This window comes from Chiloscyllium punctatum, chromosome 1, assembly GCF_047496795.1.
Source record: "Chiloscyllium punctatum isolate Juve2018m chromosome 1, sChiPun1.3, whole genome shotgun sequence".
Taxonomy (NCBI): Eukaryota; Metazoa; Chordata; class Chondrichthyes; order Orectolobiformes; family Hemiscylliidae; genus Chiloscyllium; species Chiloscyllium punctatum.
This window is the reverse complement of record NC_092739.1, coordinates 142947760-142972973: the sequence shown is the minus strand read 5'-3', so window position 1 is coordinate 142972973 and position 25214 is coordinate 142947760. Positions and strand designations below refer to the sequence as shown.

At 40.7% G+C, this 25214-nt stretch overlaps 1 protein-coding gene across 1 annotated transcript in view; it reads left to right on the top strand.

Moving 5' to 3' along the window:
• The window catches only part of fgfrl1a (fibroblast growth factor receptor like 1a), a 357849-nt gene that overhangs the window by 168670 nt on the left and 163965 nt on the right, over positions 1-25214 (top strand). The window contains exon 3 of the mRNA XM_072576073.1: positions 10995-11267. Within this exon, the coding sequence (XP_072432174.1) occupies positions 10995-11267 (273 nt within the window). The remainder of the gene's footprint in view (positions 1-10994; positions 11268-25214) is intronic.

Genomic DNA, 25214 nt, shown 5'->3' with positions numbered 1-25214 from the left:
GCACCTTATGTCTGCTGTGGGCAACAAGTCAACTCACTGGCACCTTCTCGGGTGCACTTAGGGATGGTCAGTAATCTTGCCAGTGATTGATTATTTTTAATAAGTTACATTAATAAGTTACATAGATTTGGCTGAGTATGTACAGATTAACATAAAGTATGTCTCAAACTATTTGATATCCCATTTTTTATTCCATCTTTCTTAGTCATTTTCGAAAAAATATTGCTTCATGGGAATTATGTGTAGTAATAGTTCTGATTTTATGAGTGTGTGTTTGCGATGGGAGCTTTATGCGATGGGAACCCAGGTTTAAAAATTATGAATGCGTTCCTCACAGCAGTGCACCTATTGAATGTGTAAACAAAGTGGTGGGGAACTGACCTGGGATTTTTGAGATGTTTTCTAGCAGCTGGGAATCCCTTTTGGGAGATCACATTCAGAGAAATGGTCTGTGGCTTATTGAATGAACTCATTGACCCTTCTGAAGATTTTAATTTTAGAAAAAGGATCTATTCTGATTTTCACCTCTTATTAAAGTGCTGTCAATGGGACTGCTCAAATAATGTGATCAGGTTACATGTCAGATATTGTAGAGAACAGCTGTTGAAACACTCGAGTCTGTGACAAGTTTCCATTTCTGGCTCTCAGTGGAGGTGGAGAGTATTCAACCATGTGAGTCGTGTAAACTGGGTTAAAGATTAACTGTGACAGTGCAATGGAATGCAAAGTTAATCTGCAAACTTGAATTCGAGATCTATATTGGGAGCAGGAAATGGAAAAGTAACTCTTGGTAAAGAGATTATAGATCTCACAGGATAGGATCTGCTTGGTTATGGAAAACCTTTTATTTTTAATCGACACTGTGAGTTTTGTGTCAAACATGTTCAGCAACTCTGAACGAGAAATACATTTTGGTAACTGCTCCAATGAAGGTTTGAAGAATTGTATTTATTCAAAAGTGTGGGCTGAATTTTCAGCCATGAGTCAATTGTAATGGGTTTTGCAGAGGTTTTGTCTCGGAGTCCTGGCGAGATTTGCAGGCTATTTTTAATGGCTGGCTTTCTCCATGGAAGGGTTGGATGTTGGGGGCTGCCCATGGAGCATGCCCTGAGATATTGGTGATCACTGTCCAAGATGGAAGCCTGGAGATGGAAGATGGAAGCAGGCTGGAGCCAACAGGAACCTGTTCTGACTTTCCTGTCGGGAATTTCACTATTTAATTATCCCATTGCTACTGGGAGAATCAGAGAAGACCTATCAATGAATTGAAATGCTAATGGCATGTTAATGCATGCAAATAGGCCCCTTGCCACTCACTAGCAAGATCCTCATTTTGCCAATCAAAATTTAAGCAAAATTGTCCCTGTTTTTCTCAACATGGAAGAACAATTTTTTGCTCAGCTCCCCACATTTTCCCAACTGATTCGTTAATGTCCATATTGTTCAAGGGCTAGGTAGCTTCTGCCCAGTATGTTTCTCTCGCTGCAGATCTGAGTAATTCCAACATTTTCAAATTACTTCTTATAAGGCAAAAGTTGTAGAGCTAAATTCTCAACATGATTTGAGGTACAGTTTAGATCTTATGAATTTATCTTCTCCAAAAAGGTTTGACCTGTGGAATTCGCTACCCCAAAGTGCAGTACAGTGAGAACATTTAAGGAGGAGTTAAACCGATTTTTGATTGGTAATGGGTTGAAGGGATATGGAGAGAAGGCAGGAAAATGGGGGTGAGGAGCATATCAGCCATGATTGAATGGCGGAACAAACTTGTGATGGGCCAAATGGCCTAATTCTGTTCCTATATCTTGTGAACTTGTGAACTTATGAACTTATAAATGAATGGTGGGGCTGAGCATTCAGTTCCTATATTCATTTGCTCTCTAGAGCTCTTTGTAATTGATGATATTGGGATGTATTTCCTTCCAAGTCACTGAGGTTGATGGTTGGTTTCTTGAATTGATGTTAATACTTTTATTACAAGCATCAAGTCACAGAATTGTGCAGCTCGGAAGCAGACCTTTTGGTCCAACTCATCCATGCCGACCAGATATCTTTAATTAATCTAGTCTGAATTGCCAGCATTTGACCGATTACCCGCTAAACCCTTCCTATTCATGTACCCATTCAGATGCGTTTTAAATGTACCAGCTTCCACCATCTCCTCTCGTTCCATACACACACCACCCTCTGCGTGAAAAAGTTTCCCCTTAGGTCTCTTTTAAATCCTTCCCATCTCACCTTAAACCTATGCCTCTAGTTTAGGACTCCCCTATCCTATTCACCTTATCCATGCCTGTCATGATTTTGTAAAACAATATACCTCACCGTCCAATGGTCCAGGAAATATAGACCCAGCCTCTTCAGCCTCTTCCTTTAGCTCAAACCCTCCAACACTAGCAACATCCTTGTAAATCTTTTCTGTGCCCTCTTGAGTTTAACAACTCTTTCCTATGAGAGGGAGAGCAGAATTGAATGCAATATTTCAAAAGTGGCCTAACCAATGTTTCCCAAAGTTTAAAAAAAAATTGGTTTTGCAAATTATTTTAGTGATAAGCATATCCTTGTACATAAATCTCAACAATCTGATCCAGATGGACCTTGTTCTCTTGGTCACTGTGGAACGTTCATTCCACAGGCCCTGCTTGTATCTGCTGCAAGTACATTTTTTGAAAAAAACAGCAGTTGATCAATGATGCAATGATGTCATCCTGTCACTATTATGTCCTTTGATTCTCTAACTTGGCAAATTGCAGTCTCACAAAACAATTAATCAAACAGCAATGGTCCCCTTTTAAACTACATTAACTCAGATGATACATTAATGGAAACCAGTCTAACCTCATTTACGGAAACCCCCACAGGGGCGCAGCAGAGCAAAGGTTCTAATCTGAGGTCCATCTCATCACATATTCAAATCTTTGACTGATTACAGTGTGGGACTGCAGAAACTGTGTTAGTAGGAGGCTTGCTGTCACAAATGTTGGAAAATCATGGAAAGTAAGTCGAAGGAGGAGAGAAGGAAGATAGCTCACTGGAGCCAGTGAGACACACCAAGATGTAACCTTCACCATCTCATCACCACCCCCGCACTAAAACAAATGTCTTGCAGTTTGACCTTCTTAGGAATTTCCTCTTTTGGTCGTGTTTAATGTGATAATAAAGTTTAGCTTCAACAACGTCAGTGCGATTGGTCTCCGAGGACAGGATTCAGCAGTGGTGGGTTTTCCATATGTCTGTGGTTAGGTGAAATTTCCCTTGCAAAATGTTTGCAGTGAAAGCAGCCTTTCCCCCAAGTTAGCAATTAAAACTAGTTTTGGATGTCGGAAGGAAAGGGAAATTGCATAAGCTTTCCAAATAATGGGGAACACAAGATGTGAATTTTGATCTGTTGTTATTTAACTACCAGAGGTAACTGTATGGAGGTAAAGCAATAAAATTATGTGGCCATTTAAGTGATCGTGTAATTTGATGAAATTGTATTAATTGGTCAAAGCATAGCAAAGATGCTGAATGTATTGCTACTGAGTTTATGGTAGATACTTTCAGGCAGTATCCTCAGCACAGAATCTCCTTTTCAAGAGCAGATAGCTGAAGTAAGATTGGAACTTTCAAACAAATTGGTTTCTGATAGCTCTTGAAGTTAAATTAAGGCAAGATAGTGACTTGAATGGGCCTCAGACAATGATACCTAAAGAAATGTCCAACAAAACCAGCTGCATCTTTTGCAGGGTTTTATGGAAGACATTAGACCTGTGCTTCAGGATGATAAGTGACAAAAATAATGTCCAATTTTAAAATTGAGCATAGGGATAACATGTGGAACTAAAAATCACTGTGCCCAACATCTGTTGTGGATAAAGTACGAGAAGGCATTTTGAGAGAAGGGATAATGAAAGGCCTGGATACATATGGTGTGGTATGATTTGGTATGACAGAGTCAAAATGGATTATGGGCGGGAGGTCTTGTCTAACAAATTCACTGGAGTTGTTCAGTGAAATGACAGACCTTGTTGACAACAGACATTCTGTGGATGTAAAATGTTTGACTTCATTAAAGCTTCTAGACTGTTCCACACATGGGATTGGTAAGAATTCAAGGAATAGAATTTCTTGAAGAGGAATGAAAACTCTTTAAATACAAGAAGGTAAAGGGTGGTTGCAGATTGAACTGTTTGAATGACCAAAGAGGTGAAATAGGGATCAGAAGTGGCTGTTGTATAAAGACATAATGGTCTAAAAGGGTTAATACTGAGGCAAAACTACCATGATGATACAATATGGGCTTGGTGGGGAGAACAGTTTAGGATATCTGGGTTTTCTTCATTGTGTCTATAATAATGTCTTTTGCATTAGTGTAATGTGTTATTTGTTACCATGTATTGAACTACATCTTGTTTAAGCCAAGGGTGTTTTCTCAGTGGACTACCAACTGGTCTTCCTGTCCTACCCTAGTTTATAGTCCAGCAGGTTTATTTGGAAGCACTAGCTATCGGAGCACTGCTCCTTCATCAAGACAACCACCTGATGAAGGAGCAGCATTCTGAAAGCTAGTGCTTCCAAATAAACCTGTTGGACTATAACCTGGTGTTGTGTGATTGTTAACTTTGTCCACCCCAGTCCAACACCGGCATCTCCACATCATGTCCTACTCTATATCGATCTTTTCAGTGAAATGCTTGGGATGTGGGCTACAGTTGAGGCACTGAATTAATGAAGGTCGTAATTTCAAACTAAGTATAAACATCTGGAGAGTATTCACAATTTTGTTTCTTACTGTCTTACAAAGATATTCAAGTCTGAGATAGACAGATTTTTAATCAATGAGGGGATCAGAGGTTCTGGAATCAAACTGTGAAAGTGGGGTTAAGTATAATCAGACCAGCTGTGATCTTATTGAATTGCAGAGCAGACTCGAGGGCTGAATGGCCTACTTCTGTATCTACAGTCTTATGATCTTAAAGAGGTTGGAGATAGCAAAGATATCTTATTGTGAGTAACACTGTAGGAAGCTCATACAAGATTCTGTGCAGAGGTATAAATGGCTCATACAGTAATCTACTTTAGGTTTGTAGATGGAGCTAAATTGATCATGTGACAAAGTTGGAAACTATCAGTATTTTGCTATGCATTCCTGATTGTTGGGCTGAAAAGCTGGAAATCCATTCCAAGACACAGGATGCACCAGATTGACTGCAGCAGTTTCGAAGGTGGATCACAACTGCCTTCTTGAGGGCAATTCAGGATTGGCAATATATGGTGGGCTAGCCGGTAAGGTTCATATCCTGTGACAGAATTTCAAAATTTCCTTCAAACCAACCATTTGACAAATTACCCTAACCTAATATTTAGTGTAATTCCATTTTTTGTGTATCTACACTTTTTATGCATTGAAGGTGCTTTATAAATGTAAGTCTTGCTGTACAACAGTGAACCTTAAATCCAAATGTAGGAAGCTGCATATTAGTTCAGCTTGAAGTCTCATTTTCCCATTTCTTCACCAACACAAAATCTTATGAATCAATTTGGACATAGGCAGGTCCTACTCTGTGCTGTGACTTTGAGCATTCTGGGACTGAGTTAAGTCAACTAAAACCAATACCTTTGCACAGCTTACTGGCAATGTTAACAATGTTAAGAAACTATTCAATTTGACGTGAAATACAAACAAAATGGGTAACATTAATGAATTAAATAGTCTTGATGAAAAAGAATAGCCTGCATTCAAAATACTGTATTAGTCTGGGCTGGATTCAAACTTGTGTCCCTGTGGTGAAAAGCCAATCTGCTAAGACTCTGCTACCCTGTTACACACTCCAAGCTCTAATGTCTACTGCTGTTTTTGATAAAAGGAAAACTGCCTTTTGTGTATACATGAATTTCTGGCTTACAATATAATTTGGCACTTTTAATGTACCTCTCTTGCACGCACCAATATTCAAAGCAAGCAGAAATATTGAGTGGTCTTTTGCTACTTAGAATTTGCTGCACTTTCAGACTCTTAATTATGACCATTATATTTCTTTGGACAAAGACATGACAGAATATTTATTTCCCAGGTTAAAACATTACAATGTTTTTCTTTACTGCAAAACTCAAGAGTAGCCAACAACTCACAAATGCGAAAGGCGAAGGGTGGAAGGCAGGGGGAGGGAGGGTGTTGGCGAGGGGTTGAGAGGCAGTTTATTATAAGAGCTGTAGTTGGCTATGGGGTGTAAATGCTCATCCAGATGGCTTGCATCAATGAAACTGTAGAGGGATAATTATGCTGCCCGGAGGTCCGCACTTTTTCATCTTGTTCAATATTTCATAAAGGACTGTCAAACAAGTTGAATGTAATCATTCCTGGATGTGGGCACGTTAACAAACACAGCACAGAAAATGTGTCCTTTTGAAGTGGCTGCTGGTGGCTCTTGAATCCTGGTTTCTGGACTGCATTCATTCAGATTAGTTCCTTTGTTGATTTCACAGTGGTAACTCCAACATGGAGCTAGAAGCTTTTCCACAGCTGGTGCATCTGTTACACTATGCAGTGGCATCTGGGAAACCACATTCTTTATATCTATAACTTTATTTGCTTTACACTCAAAAGCCTGCCCTTAAAATTAAACATTCTGAAGGCATTCATTCACCCCTGGTCTTGAACATTTTAGCCACTTACATAACGTGGTGCTGCATTAAAGTGTAGGTTCTGACCACCAAATCTTCCTTTACGTGAAATGTGTACTAAGTGCACGATTAATGTGATTTGGGTATCCGCTGTTCTGTGATCAAACCTGCCTGAAAAACAGCAAAGGACTGTGATTTGCAATTCATATAAATTTCAGGCTTAAATGTTGAGCACTGACAGATGTCAAGTCCTGTGAGCAGACAGTACTAATCAGAGAATGATAAAGCACTGAAGGATATCATTTGGCATATTGTGATTGTCCTGCTTTATTAATAAGAGTTATCCAGTTATCGCCACTCCTCTGCTGTTAACTTGTCATCTTGCAATTTTCTTTTATTCAACTTTCTACCCAATTGCTGTTTGAAGATATTTTCTAATCAACCTGCTCAGAGATGTTATTACACAACTTTATTGAACCTGTTTATAATACCTGAACAGGCACTGCACTCCAGATAACTCCTGTTTGCAATAACAATGCTATGTGATAACTCTCCACAAGAAATATTGTCAGGGATTGGGTTGGAGCACATCAATTCTGGCAAGGGTTACAGCTGATTAGATACTTGTCTTGAATGGTAACACATTGTCGATTGTGAGTATGTTATACCCCATGGAGTATTCAATACCATTGACTGTAGTGGAACTGGGCAGTGAACAGGGTAAACAACCAGCAGCTGATAGGACTCTATCCATTTATAGGAGAAAGTGAGGACTGCAGGTGCTGGAGATTAGAGTTGAGAACGTGGTGTTGAAAAAGCGCAGCAGGTCTGGCAGCATGCGCTGATGCAGGAAACGTTGATTCTCCTGCTCCTTGGATGCTGCCTGATCTGCTGTGCTTTTCCAGCACCACACTCTTGACGCTATCCATTTCTACCCCATTGTGCATTGGCAAACTTTGTTTCAAGTGGTTTATTGATTGATGCGTGGTGCTTGCTACATGTAATCTCTGTAACAAGGTCTGTTTTTGCAAGTGGCTTGTTACGTACAGGATACTGTCTATGCAATTTGTCTTCCACCCTTCACCTTGCAGTTCATTTTTGGTTCAATGTTGTTGATTAGGTGCACAATCTCATAAATTTGAAATTAAGTAAGCATGACCAAACAAAACATACTACTCATGACAAAACATGTTAAATTGGGATTGTGGAACATACAACATACAGACAGAGGCACAGGAGTTGAATTTTTTTCTTCATTTGGTCAGCTGTCCCATTCAGATTATTTTACTTCTTTCACAGGATCTGGGCTTGTTGGCAAAGCCAGCATTTATTGCCCATTCTTCATTGCGTCGGAGTAAGCTACCCTTTGGGACTACTGCAGTCCTTGGGTTGGAGGGACATAAAGATTGCTCCATGTAGTTCACATAATAAAAGCACACTTAGGGTTAGTTCATACTATGGTGACGTATTACAACTCGATTCATACCATAGTAATATTGTAAGTGATTAATACTGCAGTGATAGTCTATGGTGTTATATGGGACAGTGGTAATACATCAGTGAAATTGAATTATAAAAATACTGGCATTCTTTTATCTGTAAAAGGTCCAGTAATTTGTATGATACATAGGTCTCACATGTGGCAGTTTTAATGACAGCAAAATTATCAGTATGTCACAATTGTGAAAGTGAGAACAATTTCTGGCATGCGCACGTCCAGATAAATGTAGATATCAAGAAGTTGCTGTCATGATTCTCTGATGCTCCAAAGGGTGTACTGTGGAAGTTCAGTAGATTACAATCTTCTCAAACTACTGAATGATGTGACCTTGCAGTTTAACACAAATTTTCTCATTTTAAAAACCATTGAAGAAGGAATGCTTTGATGAATGATGTGTAACTTGTTTTTTAAATAACATTTATTTGTTCATCTGTGCTGTGCCTAAAGACAGATCCTTGACGTATGCTATGCTCTGCTAACCAAGCTGATTTCTTGCAAGAAGTGGTATGTCAATGTCATTGCCCTCCAGTCTTAGGGGCAGGTGCAAAATTTACTTTAGCTAGAACAGGAATTAAATCCAATATGATGGCATGTGCTGACCAATCTAACTGACCTCCTTTTAATTGTATATGCAGTCCACGATGATAATCCCTGTGATTGTGAAAATATATTTGATGTTTGTTGGATTTGAAATGTCTTAATTGTGATAAAAATCGCTTTTGCTTTAATTTCCAACTTAATCTCATGCATATGTTCCAATCTCTATTGCAGTGTTGCTAAAATGACCAAACATACATGGACAATCATTGGTTAATACTGATTTTCTGTTTGTGAGCATTCATCAATGTGATTGGTTGTTCAATCTGTTTGGTGACAGCATTGTTACTGGATGCTGAAGCTAATGCTGAATTGATGCTGACCGCAAAATCTGGCCAATATTATTCTTCTAGTTGTAACATGATACACAGTGGTGGCTCCTGGGGCCACAATTTAAATTAATGGTTTTAGATAAAATCTGTAAATGGAAAGTAAGTGGCAGATTAAATGAGATACAAATAAATATTTAATCAAGTACTATATCTCGTTAGACAAACAAAACGTCAGATAAATTATCGCAGATGTAAAAAGAGCTAAAAACATACCAGAAAGGAAGCTGACATTATAATAGATTCGATAGTTAATGTATCAAATGACCATAGAACAAAATTGAATGGACTAGAACTGTGACTGAGTATAGTTGGACTGTAAATGATACATTACAGTGGTCAAAATTGCTCTGTAATATGGTGTTTAGTATTGCTATAAAGAAAATATGTTTTCCTGGTATGAAGGGAGTGGAGGGAAACTCCATGAAGCTAATTCCAACTGTCCAGGCTTGGCATAGATAAGTTTAATCTTCAACATTTTTTCAAGGAATGTTTCAACATAGAAAGAGAATGGAACAGGTTAAAATGGGTGAATAGATAACTTAAGATAAATCTCAAGAACAATTCTTAATGCAAATGTTATTTACATCTGGAATGGTGTTGGTAGTGGACTCAAGAATCTTAAACTCAAGATCCAAGTAGATGATGCTATTGGGCACTTGTAGGAGTTAGGAGATTTAGGAGATTGTATGATATCCTGTGTCCACCATTGTAACTGAGAAGTTAACCATTTTCATATTAAGTGGGTTCATATTTATGTTAAAGTAATGGCCAGTGTTTGCCCTTGAGGAGGCATTGTGTGTTAATTCCTCAGTCATTTCCATGTTATCAATCCATTTACTTCAAATGCTGCACTTTAAAAACCATCCTACCATCCAAGTGTTGTAAGTGAGTGTATAAGGTTAGGAATTAGACCACAACATTATAGTTGAAAATGTGGTGATCCTGTGATTTAGTGCAACGACTATAGCACCTTGTGATACCATTGTCTGTTTGCCAGAAACCTCTTCAGTTGTGCCCATGGCAAGTGCTATAACCTCAGCAGAAACACCAATTTGAAGAATTATCCTGTTCCCAACCTGCCAATTATGATTATATTTGAAAACCATTGTTTGTGATCTGTCTTTCCATCAGTGACTGAATCACTGTATGGTGTACCGCTAAATTACCCAATGATTACTCAGGTCTCAGGTTTGATCTCCAGTCTGATCTTTAAGGAGAAAGTGAGGACTGCAGATGCTGGAGATCAGAGTCAAAGATGTGGTGCTGAAAAACACAGCAGGTCAGGCAGCATCCAAGGAGCAAGAGAATCGACATTTTGGGCATAAGCCCTTCATCAGGAAATAAGGCTCACTACAATTCAAATCTGTTTGGTTACGTGGGCAGCAAATTGCGGTGTTTTCTTTCAAATTTGTTCTTGGGATGTGCAAAACAGTAGCTTCAATCTTATAAATGCATTGTTCCAATGCCCTTTTTTTAAACCACCCCATTCCCTTTTCCTTAAATGACCTATCTAACTTATTTTTAAATATTAACATGGTCTTTGCTTCAATCATTAAATTTACTTCTGCATTTTACAGCCTTGCAACCCTTTAAAAAAAATATTTCTCTTGCTTGCTTACCTTAAATCTCTTATACTTAATCTATGTCTCCTCATTCTAGGTCACACAAGCACTTGGAGCAGTCCATTTCTCTTGCCTCTGCCCCAATTTTATAGTGAATTTAAACTCATCAATTCAATTGTTGCTTAATATTCTTGGATCTAGTGAAATAAGCAGAAGACTAAGACTTTGGGCATTTCATTTTTTACATAGTTCTGGCGTGTTAAAACAGCATGTAACTGACCATGTCTAACCACATGGAGATGTGCTAGTGTCCTTAAAAAAGTATTAGAAAGGCAACTCAGAGATGTTAGTCATGCACTGGCCACTCAACCAATTGCTTTTCTACTTGATCCTTAGGTCCGCCACAGATTTCTTCAAGAGTGATCAACCGACAGACCGTGAGGTTAGGTCGAACGATCAAGTTGCCGTGCCCAGTAGAGGGTGACCCCCCACCATTGACCATGTGGACGAAAGATGGCCGCACCATTCACAGCGGTTGGACACGATTCCGGGTCCTGCGCCAGGGTCTGAAAATCAAAGAAGTGGAAGCTGAAGATGCTGGGACCTACATCTGCAAGGCCACTAATGGTTTTGGCAGCATTAACCTTAACTACACTCTCATTGTGATTAGTAAGTACTGAGTAAGACAGGAAGCTGCTTTACTTTTTGTTCCGCTCCATTTAACTCAGGTGTCCTCTGAGCTCCATTAAGCAGGATTGATGCATTTCTTCTCCATCTGGCCTATTCCTTATAGGCCAGTTAAACTAAGCTCCATTACTCTGGGCTTTGTGGTTGATTGTTTTGCAGTTCCTAGTTAAAGACAGTGTGGGTTCTATTTATCACACAGATTGGGGAGACATCTGCCTTAAAGTCAAATTTTACTATTTGGCATCAAATTGACATTCTTTATTTAGGATTCTAATATCCGAGTACAAGTTAAACCAATAAACCTGTACAAATTGCACTGTTCTGCATCATTGACTAACCACTTCCTTTATCATGACAAGGAATAGTTCAATAAATAAAGCAGTCAGGCCCTAGATTTATAAACTATACCATTTCCTGTTTTAGTCTCCTTTCTCTCTTTCTTTTGTACTTTGGCTGTTTCAAACCAAGTTATTCAGAAACTCACACATGAAGTCTCTATTTGCTCACTATTGAGTTACAATGACTGCCTAATGGGACACATCCCATGTGCAACCGACAAGGTTATGCTGGAGTTTAATCAACTACAGCTATCAGGTTACCAGTGGTGAGGGTGTGTTACAGTTTACTCAGGGAATCCAAGATATTATGGCATTATGCATTTTACATTCATATTGTTGTCCACACCTTTGGATAGTGATGGTAGAGGCCCCAATGTCCTTTTTAGAAGTAGTCTCTTTCGCCCTTACTGCCTGCTGTTGAAGTCCGTTAAAATGTTTTGCAGATTGATACTCAATTTGTTAGAGCATGTTATAAATTCATATTCCTTGGCCATCAAGCCCTGCCATGGAACAAATACAGTGAATGCTGGAGAAACTCAGCAGGTCTGGCAGCCTTTGTGGAAAGAGAAACAGTATTAATGTTACGAGTCTGGTATGACTTTTCTGGGACAGTCCTGGGATTGGACTTGAATCTGGGGCTTCCAGCCTACCACCCACTGCACCAGAAGACTTCAACAGGCTAACAGCACCACCTTTTTGATTGATCTCCAGCATCTGCCGTCCTCACTTTCTCCTACCAGCACAGTAGACTAATAAACTTCCTGCCTGCTGCATCCATTTTAGACCATTGGATTGCTTTAGCTGTTTGACCAATAAACTCTGTCTGCCATGACATTGTAAAGAAATCATACTGGAAACAGATAGATATATAGGATTGTTTATGGTTCTTCCGAGGTTCAGTATGGGCTCAATGGACAGGATGTCCTCCCTCTACAGGGATTCTATAATTCTATGAATCACAGAGTTGGTTATGGCAATGGAAGAACTCTAAACTGAAGCAACTATTCATGCACTTGGCCAGGAATATCCTCTGCTCATGTTCAAAGGTCAGGAAAGATGAGCTTTTCCATTACCTTGACAGTCCTGGGGCTTTTCAGGTTGGGAGTTGAGGGCAGTGCGGTTAGAAGCTGGGCTTGTCCCATCAGTAAGAGCAAACACTGCATTGTATAACTGAGCTAAGGGTTTATGGATCTTCAATTTCTCATTCCTTTTCTTCCATTGGCTAGATAAGAGGTTTACAAAATTATGAGGGGCATGGTTGGATAAATAGACAAAGTCTTTTCCCTCGGGTGGTGGAGTCCAGAACCAGAGGGCATAGGTTTAGGGTGAGAGGGGAAAGATATAAAAGAGACCTAAGGGGCAACTTTTTCATGGAGAGGATGGTACGTGTGTGGAATGAGCTGCCAGAGGATGTGGTGGGGGCTGGTACAATTGCAACATTTAAGAGGCATTTGGATGGGTATATGAATAGGAGGAATTTGGAGGGATATGGGCTGCTAGCTGGCAGGTAGGACTAGATTGGGTTGGGATATCTATTCGGCATGGACAGGTTGGACTGAAGGTCTGTTTCCATGCTGTCCATCTCTGTGACTCTATGACATGAAGGAGTAGCTGGCCAGAGTTGCTTGGAAGGGGAACCTAGCAGGGAAGATGGTGGAGCAGCCATGGCAAGGGTTTCTGGGTATGAATTGGGAAATACAGCAGAAATTCATTCCAAGAAAGATGAAACCTACTAAGGTGGGACTCAAGGCAAACATGGCTGACAAGGGAAGTCAGGGACAACATAAAAGCAAAAGAGAAAGTATACAATGTGGTGAAGATTAGTGGGAAGTCAGAGGACTATAAAAACCAGCAGAGGAAATCTGAAAAAGCAATAAGTGGGGGAGAACATGAAATATGAGAGTAAGCTCGCTCGTAATATAAAAGAAGATTGACTGGGAATATGACAGCCTTTTAAATATGGTGCCAGCACAAAGGATTCTGGGATATCTCAGCAGTGATGAGTACTCTCAGCTACAGCGAGTGGAAATATCAGGTTATCATTGAATGAGAAAGACAGCACAGGGGCAAAGTAGGGAGTTAATGAGGTGGTTTAGTGATGACCTCATGAGAAAAATTCCTCAGCATGATGGAGAGAACTTCCCATGAAACTTGATGAAAATGACACTGAGTAATTATTTGGGAAGATTCAGCCCAAAGAAGTAGATGGAATAAGTTAAGTGATTTATGGACATGTTCAATGTAGGGTACGACATGGTAGCCAGTCCTAAGGCATGATTGGAACATGGCCAACACTACAATCTGATTATATCATGTTATAAGGTGCACAAGAAAAATAGAAGAAGGGGATGATCAAGAACGAAATTAATTCAATAAGAATGATTGGTAAACAGGCCGTGGAGTCTTTAGAATTAAGAAATAGAAAATATTTTAAGACTCTTTGGGAATTAGGTATAAGCTCAATACAGGTTAGATAAACATATAAGTGAAGTTAGAAAACTTCTTTACATGCAAATGGTGCTAAATGTTTTGAGCACTCGTACAATTGACAGTCCATGCTGCGTCAGTTATTAATTCTGTATCTGTCAATGATTTTCACTCCCCAGATGCATTGAAAAATAGGGAGCAAAGGTGTGAATGTGGAGTTAGGTCAAAGCTGAACCACAATGGCAAACATTCTTGAGGGGTCATGTGGTCGATTCCTGTTCCTACACAGAGCAGTAACAGCGCTTCACAGGGTAATTAGTCAACTGTAAACTGAGTTGGAACTTAGTAGGATGCTAAATGAATCCAAGTCTTCCTTCTTTTCTCAATTCAGCCATACCATGACATACATAAATCAACAGGGATTCCATATCATTGTTGTGAGAATTGTAGATATTTTAATTGTCCTGATTAGGCATGTCATGACAAACCTCCAGAGGAGGTAAGACTTGAATTGAGGGCTTACAACTCAGAGGTAGGGACACTACCATGACACTGCAACTACAAGAGCACACTCTGAAGATTATATAGTTAGTTATATAGTTAGAGTATCCTTAATCTAAGGTCATACGACCATGAGAAATAGGAACAGCAGTATGTCATTCAGCCCCTTAGGTCTGCTGTGCCATTCAGTAAGGTTATTATTGATCGGACACTCCACTTTCCTGCCCTTTCCCCAAGACCCTTGATTCCGCTATTGATCAAGAATCTGTTTATCTCAGCCTTAAATTGTCACAAGGACTTTACCCACAGCTCTCTGTGGCAGAGTCTCAGATACTCGCAACTTTCTAAGAGAAGAAATTCTTCCTCATCTCGGTCTAATATTGTGTCCCTTTATTCTGAGGCCATGCTCTTTGGCCCCGATTGTCCCAAGAGGGGAACACCCTCTCAGCATTTACCCTGTCAAATAAGAATCCTATATATTTCAATGGGATCACCTCTCAATCTTCTAAACTCGAGTGAATAGAGTCCCAACCTGTTTAGCCTCTGTTCATAAGACAATCCCTCCCTACCAGGAGTCATCCAAGTAAACCTACTTTGAACCACCTCCAATGAAATGATATCCTTCCTTAAATAAGGGGACCAAAACTGCTCACTGTATTTCAGATGTGGTCTCAATAGCGCCTTGTACAGTTGCAGTAAGATTTCCCTTTTCTTATACTCCAAGTCCCTTGAAGTAATATTCCATTAGCCTTGCTGATTACCTGCTGCCCCACGTGCTACCTTTCTGAGCTTCAAGCACAGGTATCCCACAAGTCCCTTTGTGTTGCTGCTTTCTGTGGTTTTTCTCTGTTTTTTTGTTCTCCTTTCCAAAATGAGAAACTTCACATTTTCTCACATTATACTCCATTTGCCAATTTTACCCACTTGCTTAACCTAACTCTCTGTAAACTGTTTTATCCCACTCACAATCTGCCTTTCCACCTATTTTTGTGTCATCTGCAAATTTGGCTACAGTTCATCCACTTCCTTCCTCCAAGTCATTAATACATAGAAACATTTGTAGTTACTGTAAGTAGCACTAATTCCTGTAAAAACCCATTGCTTACAGGTTTCCAATCTGAAAAAGAACACCTTATACCCATTCACGGTTTCCTGCCCATGAGCCAGCTCTCTCCTCATGTCAATACACTGCCTCCAACACTGTGGGCTCTTATCTTATGACTGAACCTTTTGTGAGGTACCTTGTTGAATGCCTAATCGAAGTCCAGATATAACACATCTACTGGTTCCCCTCCATCCACACTGGTTGAGACTTCTTTGAAAAACTCTCATAAATTAGTCAGACACGATTTCCCTTTCATGAAGCCATGCTGACTCAACTTGATTAGATGATGACTTTCCAAATGTTCTGCTATTACTTGCTTAATAATTGACTCCAACACTTTTCCAGCAAGAGGTATCAGGATAATTGGCCTATAGTTACCTGCATTTTGCCTTCCTCCCTTTTTGAATACAGGTGTCACATCAGCCCCTAATTCTCTGGTACTTTTCTAGAATCCAACGATTTTTGGAAAATTGCAACTTTATCTTTTAGCTCCCTATTTTAGGATCCTAAGATCAAACCATCAAGGTCAGGAGATATATCTGCCTTTAGTTTGGTGAATAATAATTCTCAAGTGATGGTGATAGTTATGGTACTTAATTTCTCACCTGTATTCTTTAGTATTAATGGAATGTTTGAAGTATCTTCCCCCATAAAGACTGATACAAAGGAGCAAAACAGTCCAAGGTCAGGGCTTTGCCAGCTGTCTGTTGGAAGCATATACAATTCACATTGCTACCAGCTCCTGGCACAACCCATACACTGCTCTTGAAGATATGATCCAGAAATACCTCTGTCCAGACCAGGACATTAATTGAATCTGGTCAAATACCATGTCAACACCCACTATTGAAGCTTCCGTGAAGAGAACAAGGAACCTGAGGACTTGTGGTGTTTGTTCTCCCTTTAGTTCCTATGGCCTAGGGCAGGAAAAACCTGAAAAGACAGAAAAGAAGGCTTGATTTATAAACATGCATTTAAAGCATTGGAAAGACGATAATTTGTTAAGTATCCAGAGTCTTTTGCCTTCACTCCAGGCCACTCATCACCAAACTACTCAATGACAAATCTTGCCAGTCATAAAATCACTGTTCATTTCAGTAATTTCTCAGCCTATCCAATGACATGTTTGTAGCACCAAATAAATCCTGTCCTACTGTATCCAGATGGAGCCGTGAAGTGGTGTGAAGAATTATCTCCGATTTAAAAAGCCTCAAATATAAATTTCATAGCTGCATTGTCTGCCAATTGAGAGAGTGTGAAAAGTCAACTTGACTGTAACAGATTTTGGTCTTCATTCAAAACAGACACACATGCACACACACACACACACACACACACGCACAGAGCTAAGTGAGATACAGTTTACTGGCAGTTTAATGTCAAGTCAGGCATATAGATACAAATCCTATTCTCCTCGCAGGCGAAGTATGCTCGCTCATACTGACTCTGTTTTTTTGTCACCTGAGAAATGAAGGGAAATGCAAAAGTGTTGATTTTACCAGATGATTCCAAAACGCAACTGGGAGAAAGCTGGCTGCATAAATTTCAGTCTTTGGGCAAAAGAAAGAATTTGCACTTGGGCAGCACCTTGCCAGAACCTTCCCACATTCACAACAAAGTGCTTCAACTGCTTTTAAGCCATTAGTTTTTAACAGCTCTGTAAAAAGCAAACAGAAAATGTCAGAGGTGAAGTATGAGCTGCATCTGTAAGAGAGAGGTGAATTGTTGACAGAACCGTTGATGAGGGGCACATCATCATGGTAAAGGAGAAATAACACCCATATTGAGTGCTGTTCAGAAGGATTGATTATTTAAAGAATATAGGAGAAAGTGGGGACTGAAGGTGCTGGAGATCAGAGTTGAAGAGTGTGGTGCTGGAAAAGCACAGCCAGTCAGGCAGCATCTGAGGAGCAGGAGAGTCGGTGTTTTGGGCATAAGCCCTTATATATAAATCTCCTTTAAGACTGAAGTGCAATGCTGCTTTTATGAGTAATGCAATTACTTAATGTAATTATTTAAAATAATTAGATAATGTAACATAACGTGACAGGTAATTTATGTAGATGGTGATTTTTGTTTTCTGGTTGTAGATTAGACTGGAATTGTTTGTCTGGAATGACAATGTCACTAGTACAGATTATAATTCGGGCTTGAATTTCTGATTAAATTACAATTTAATCAGACTGATTGCTTGATAGGAATTACTTAGAGTCCAAATATTTGTTGATATGAACAGTTTTTAACTAGACTGATTTTTTTACTGGATTTTATAATTAGTTTTGTAATGATATACATTGTTGGTGACAGAAATACTGCACAAAACTGTATATATTACAGCCATGTGTTATTGCAAAGCATGATATTTTTATGACAGTAATTTAGTCTCATGGGGTTCAAATGATGTTTATAAAGCACTTGATCTTTGCCCTTAAGGTTTATAAGGTGACCTGAACCCCTCTGTCAGATTAGTGCCTTGTAATCAATGCCAAGTATCCATTACTTTGTATAGCCTGCCTGTTTTCTAATAATCAGTTGTAGATTAGCCCTTGATTAACTTGCAGTAACTATGTCATGATCAGGTATCATTTAAGGTGGACGTCTCAGTAGGTTGATTGCATGGAGGATGGAACTTGTTGACATCTGCCTTTGATGAACAAGAAGTTAATCTGAAAACAGGCTTGAACTATTTGGACAAACTTGACAGTTCATACTATCCTGAAATATAAAATTCATTTCAAATGATCAATCAACTTGAGGTTCACATGACACTGAGAGATTTCTTTGTCTTTGTGGTCATGACATCATCCAAAAGAACTGTTTAATATGTTGCTTTGTCACTGATAATGACGTATACCAGAGAATATGGGATTTGACTAGGGAACAAAGCCCAGAATTGCACCTGCTTATGATTGAGGTGAAAGAAGAGTTATTTTTCACTAATGTAAGTGTAAAATGTGATTGTGAACTGTTTTTCTCACATGTTGCATACCTGATAATGCAGCAGACGCCTGACGAGCTGACATATGGCTGGTGTCAGTTTAAGGCATGCAGAACATATGGATCTGTTTAATCCACAATTCTTTGCAGATGCTCAGGAGCAGAAGGCAGCTTGTGCATCCGTGTGAATATCAAAGTGTGAGGCTGTCCATTTTTCTGATTGATTTAGGATCCAAAGCGTCAACATTCCAGCTTCTTATTCTCACCCAGCCCCCCCGACTCCTGCCCCAACCTTTCTTGTTTTTGATCAATGTGACAGGAGCACCCAGACTCACTGCATTTTAATAAAATTCTGTCTGCAGTGCTGCTTGTGCTTCTGTGCACTGCTCACTTGCAAGCTTCTGGCTGACTTCAAGTAACACATACGCCCAGATGAGCTGAGTGCAGAGTGGGAAATGCTCAATGTGAAGAAGTGGGGTCTGTTGAGGCTTTAAATAAAATGGAATAGCCTGTTAAATCATTCTATGTGGGCAGGATAATAAGCAAATTCCTCTACAGCTATGAGCACAGTTGTAGTCACTCTGCATCTTATCCAGGAATAATATGTCTAAAATATTGAATGTGCAAGGACAAATTCCAGCTCATCCCATGTTGGTAAATCCAAACCAAAGCCAACAAGAGGCCCAGTTCCTGACCGTGATCCACACTGTTCCTGTTAGTTATTTAGCACAATGCATCAATGTTCCGAGATGCATGTCAGCCTTGGCTGAGTGGAAGTGTACTCAGTGGAGCATTGAATATGGAATCTGGACTGACATTTCAACTGAGTGTTGAGGGAGAACTGCATTGTTAGAGGTGCTTTTTCAAGATGTTAAATAAGGGCATCACTTGCTCGATGAGATGGTTGCAGAGATTCCATGGCACTGATGAAAGAAGAGCAGTGGAGTCCTCCTGATGTCGTGGCTAGCATTTATACCTTACCTAGCATCGTGAAAATAGACTCTCTGCACAGTCAGTTCATTGCTGTTTGTGGGGATTTGCCAAATACAGGTCGACTCCATTTCTCCTTCTACTGGAATAGTGGATGAACTTGGCAAGTCATACTTTGACTTTATGCTTAAAACGTCAAAGATATAAGAGAAGGAACAGTTATTTCAAAGTTTCCTCTGACCTGGAGCTGGCAATTACTCTACAAATGCACACCAATCTGCAGATACTCCTCACTGAAAGAACTGTAACTCCCATTAGCCTCCAGGATGTTTACAGTAAATCGAAAGTGATGGATTGGGTAAAATACAGTGGTACTGTAATTGTAAAATATGTAACTCTCCCACTATTATAAAACAGCATGCAATGTCCTTAACCATATGGCAAATACCAATCTGACTTGGAACCATATTGTGGTGCCTTCACTGTTACGGAGTTTAAATCCTGGAACTCTGTGGGTGCAACTCCAACCCACAGACTGCAACAGTTCGGGTAGGTAGCTCATCACCACATTCTCAAGGGTGACTAGGGATAGACAATAAACATTGACCTTGCCATAAAGGAATGAAACAATGGAGTATTTGAAATTTGCACGAAACTTTTATTGTCTGTGTCTTTGACAATCATTGAATGTTGAATAGATTTCTCTGCTGAAGTCTCTCACTGAACCCCTCTTCCTCTCAACCTCTCTCTGTGTCTTGAAAACCTCCTTGACGTTTACCTGTTCAACCTTTTGGCTGACCAGAACTATTGGTAATTTCCCCTCCCTGTCTCTTCAGTCCTGACTAGGAGCCTGTTCTCGGTTCCTGGATCTGCAAATGAGTGATAGATCCTCTCTGATCTATCACCTTTATCCCCACTTCCATTCACCTATTGCACTCTTAGCTGCCTTCTCCCCAGCCCCACTTATCTCCCCATTTATCTCTCCACACTCGAGGCTCCCAGCCTTATTTCTGATGAAGAGCTTTTGCCTGAAACGTCGATTTTGCTGCTCCTCAGATGCTGCCTGACCTGCTGTGTTTTTCCAGCACCACTCTAATCTTGACTCTGATCTCCAGTAGCTGCAGTCCTCACTTTTGCCACCCTATGATAGATCCCACTCAGTTCCTATTCCATGGACTTCCATGGAATGATGTTCACAGTGGGCAGGTGATCCACTCTCGTAGAATGAAGTAATTGGTAATTGCCCTCTGCATAATTTGAAGTGAGTGCTTCTAAGTTTGCAAGTTTGTGAATACAATAATTAACTTAATTTCCTTGGTCTTACAACCTTCTAACTTGTGAATTTCATTATTGTTTTGTAATTTAGTTCATATCAGTTTAGGTACATTGTGCTGCCCCTAGAGGGCATTCTATTAGAGCAATCAACTTTGAGCCTTTTTGAGCAGAATGGACTGAGTTCACGGACTGCTATCTGGTCTTCCTGTATATATGACTTAAGTTTTCATATTGCAGTACATACGTAGCGCTATATAATCATTACTCGTGCTAAATTGTTTAGATAGTAGTGTGGTTTATACTATAATACAACTGGTATTTTTTACAATATACAACAGAGCATAAGCACCCAGTGTGGACTTGTTGGGCCAAATGGTCTTTCTTTGTCAAGAGCTTAGAAATAAGTTGAAACTGGCACATGGTTTCAGGGGAGAAGGTTGTGGTCTGCTACCTACTCTCTACAAAAAGCCAGTTTTCCCCTGGAGGTTACGTAGTGAAGCTAGATGTGGACTTCAACAACTTCCCCATTTCCCCTTCCCCCACCTCATCCTAGTTTCAAACTTCCAGTTCAGCACTGTCCCCTTGACTTGTCCGGACTTGTCCGACCTGCCTAGCTCCTTTTCCACCTATCCACTCCACCCTCCCCTCCCTGACCTATCACCTTCATCCCCTCCCCCACTCACCCATTGTACTCTATGCTACTCTCTCCCCACCCCCACCCTCCTCTAGTTTATCTCTCCACGCTTCAGGCTCACTGCCTTTATTCCTGATGAAGGGCTTTTGCCCGAAACGTCGATTTCGCTGCTCGTTGGATGCTTCCTGAACTGCTGTGCTCTTCCAGCACCACTAATCCAGTGAAGCTAGATAGTTGTGTACTTCATATGTCGGTACACATTGGCATAAAAATTCAATTGTGCAGTGTCCATTATTTTAGGCAAGCAACGGGCACTGATGAATTCAATGTTGGCATGTGCCAAGCATGTGCTTATTCTGGGCTCAGGTTCTTTGTATATTACATTACTTGGGATGTACATTGTTTATTGAAGATCTAAAGTCTATTTCAGGCCCTTTGGGGTCTTGGTCTGCTGCTGGTCATGGAGGTTTGCAGCCAGGTTTCTTAGCCCTTCTATCTTTTCCACTTAACTGCTCAGTTTCTCAAATTATGCCAATGGTAGACATGGTGTCTGTCAATAATATAGAAATTGGAGAAGTCTTCTTCCTCTAGATTATCTGAAAAGGCTAGGGTCCCAGCAGCTAGATCTCTGCATATATACCATGACCAAAGGGCCATAGATTCAAAGGATTCTGTGCTGTATGACTCTATGACTCTATTATCATAAAATGTTTTCAGTACAGAGGAGGCCATTTGGCCCATCATGCCCATTATGATTCTGTGCAAGAGCTACTCAGCTAGATTGACTCTACCACCTCTCCGTACCTTTCTTCCTGTGGACCTGAAATGTTTCCTTTCCTCAATCTACATTGTCCAGATCTTTCGCAACATTCTCTGTCATATCTTTAGGGGCGGCACAGTGGCTCAGTGGTTAGCACTGCTGTCTCACAGCACCAGGGTCCCAGGTTCGATTCCAGCCTCAGGCGACTGTCTGTGTGGAGTTTGCACATTCTCCCTGTGTCTGCGTGGGTTTCCTCTGGGTGCTCTGGTTTCCTCCCACAGTCCAACAATGTGCAGATGAGGTGAATTGGCCATGCTAAGTTGCCCATAGGTTAGGTGTGTTAGTCAGATGGGTGGGTTACTCTTTGGAGGGTCAGTGTGGACTTGTTGGGCCAAAGGGCCTGTTTCCACACTGTAGGAAATCTAATCTAATCTTCTCTAAGGAGAACAGTCCCAGCTTCTCCAGTCTATCCATGTAACTGAGTTCCACCTGCCCAGAACTATTCTTGTGAATCTTGTCCATAATCTCTTTAATCCCTTCACATTTTTCCTAAAGTGTGGTGCCTAGAACTAATCACCATACCATCCTTTGGTTTTACACTCTGTGACTCTGTTTGCAAAATCTAGGACTCTATTTGTCTTATTTAGGGCACTTACAATCTGATCTGATGCCTTCAGCTCCAGTATTGAGAGTGAACTGTCATTGCAAAAACAAGCCCTTTTTAAAAAGAAACAAAAACAGAAAGTGCCGAAGAAACTCAGCAGGATTTGCAGCATTTTTTGAGAACGAGAGAGAAAGAGTTAATGTTTCACGATCAATGGCCCTTTGTCAGAACACCTTTTAAAGGAACTAGGTTTAAAAACATTTTTGCCCTTGATGATACATTGTAGTTTTTTATTGGTGACTCAGCAGCATCCCTGTTGTTGGTAAAAGTCACCCTTCCCAGAAATGTAACTTATAAAAGACACAAAAAATATTTTTGGGAGAAATAATACACTTATAATGAGTACTTCTCTAAAAGGGGATTAATATTTGGGTGGCATGGTGGCTCAGTGGTTGGCATTGTTGCCTTACAGCACCAGGGACCCAAGTTTGATTCCAGCCTTGGGCCACTGTTTGTGTGGAGTTTGCACATTCTCCCTGTGTGTCTGTGTGGGTTTCCTCCCATAGTTTAAAGATGTTCAGGATGGGCGGATTGAGTGTGCTAAAGTATCCAGGGATGTGCAGGCTGGGTGGATTAGCCATGGGAAATACAGTATTATAGGGATAATGTGGGGACCTGGGTGTAGGGGATGGGATGCTCTTCACTCCGGGCAATTTAGCATGGTCAATTCACCTAACCTGCACATTTTTGGACTGTGGGAGGAAACCGGAGCAAACTCACGCAGACATCGGGAGAATGTGCAAACTCCACACAGTCAGTGGCCTGAGGCGGGAATTGAACCCGGGTCTCTGGCGCTGTGAGGCAGCAGTGCTAACCACTGTGCCACTGTGCCGCCCACGGTGGCACAGTGGCACAGATCATAAGATGTTTAGACAGAGTGAGGCAGACAAGGTTACAGCTGCACAGGAGGTACACAAAAACAGGATCCACATTAGATTTGAAATTAGTGATTGAAATCTTCTTACTGAAATTGGGGTTCTGATCCAGAGGGCAAGTTGTCCTCTCTTTTTGTAATGGGATCTGTGAGCCTTCAATCTTGATACGGAATAGAAGCGGGATTCAATGTACACAGAGTCATAGAGATGTACAGCACGGAAACAGACCCTTCAGTCCAACCTGTCCATGCCGACCAGATATCCCAACCCAACCTAGTCCCACCTGCCAGCACCCGGCCCATATCCCTCCAAACCCTTCCGATTCGTGTACCCATCCAGATGCCTTTTAAATGTTGCAATTGTACCAGCCTCCACCACTTCCTCTGGTAGCTCATTCCATAAATGTACCACCCTCTGCATGAAAAAGTTACTCCTTAGGTCTCTTATATCTTTCCCCTCTCACCCTAAACCTATGCCCTCTAGTTCTGGACTCCCCCAGCCCAGGGAAAAGACTTTATCCAATTTACCCTATCCATGCCCCTCATGATTTTATAAACCTCTATAAAGTCATCCCTCATCCTCTGATGCTCCAGGGAAAAACAGCCCCATCCAAATGCCTTTTAAATGTTGGAATTGTACTAGCCTCCACCACCTCCTTTGGTAGCTCATTCCATACCCGTACCACCCTCTGTGTGAAAACGTTGCCCCTTAGGTCTCTTTTATATCTTTCCCCTCTCACCCTAAACCTATGCCCTCTAATTCTGGACTCCCTGACCCCAGGGAAAAGACTTTGCCTATTTAACCTGTCCATGCCCCTCAGTCTCCAACACTCCAGGGAAAACAGCCCCAGCCTGTTCAGCCTCTCCCTATAGCTCAAATCCTCCAACCCTGGCAACATCCTTGTAAATCTTTTCTGAACCTTTTCAAGTTTCACAACATCTTTCCGATATGAAGGAGACCAGAATTGCATGCAATATTCCACCAATGTCCTGTACAGCCGCAACATGACCTCCCAACTCCTGTACTCAATACTCCGACCAATAAAGGAAAGCATACCAAATGCCTTCTTCACTATCCTATCTACCTGCAAATCCACTTTTAAGGAGCTATGAACCTGCACCCCAAGGTCTCTTTGTTCAGCAACACTCCCTGGGACCTCACCATTAAGTGAATAAGTCCTGCTAAGATTTGCTTTCCCAAAATGCAGCACCTCGCATTTATCTGAATTAAACTCCATCTGCCACTTCTCAGCCCATTGGCCCAGCTGGTCAAGCTCCTGTTGTAATCTGAGATAATCCACTACACCTCCAATTTTGGTGTCATCTGCAAACTTACTAACTGTACCTCTTATGCTCGCATCCAAATCATTTATGTAAATAACAAAAAGTAGAGGGCCCAGCACTGATCCTTACATAAATGTAAAGAGGAATAAATCTCCATTTACCATTCATTCATCTCCATCTTTCTTTGTGTCCCCATTCCA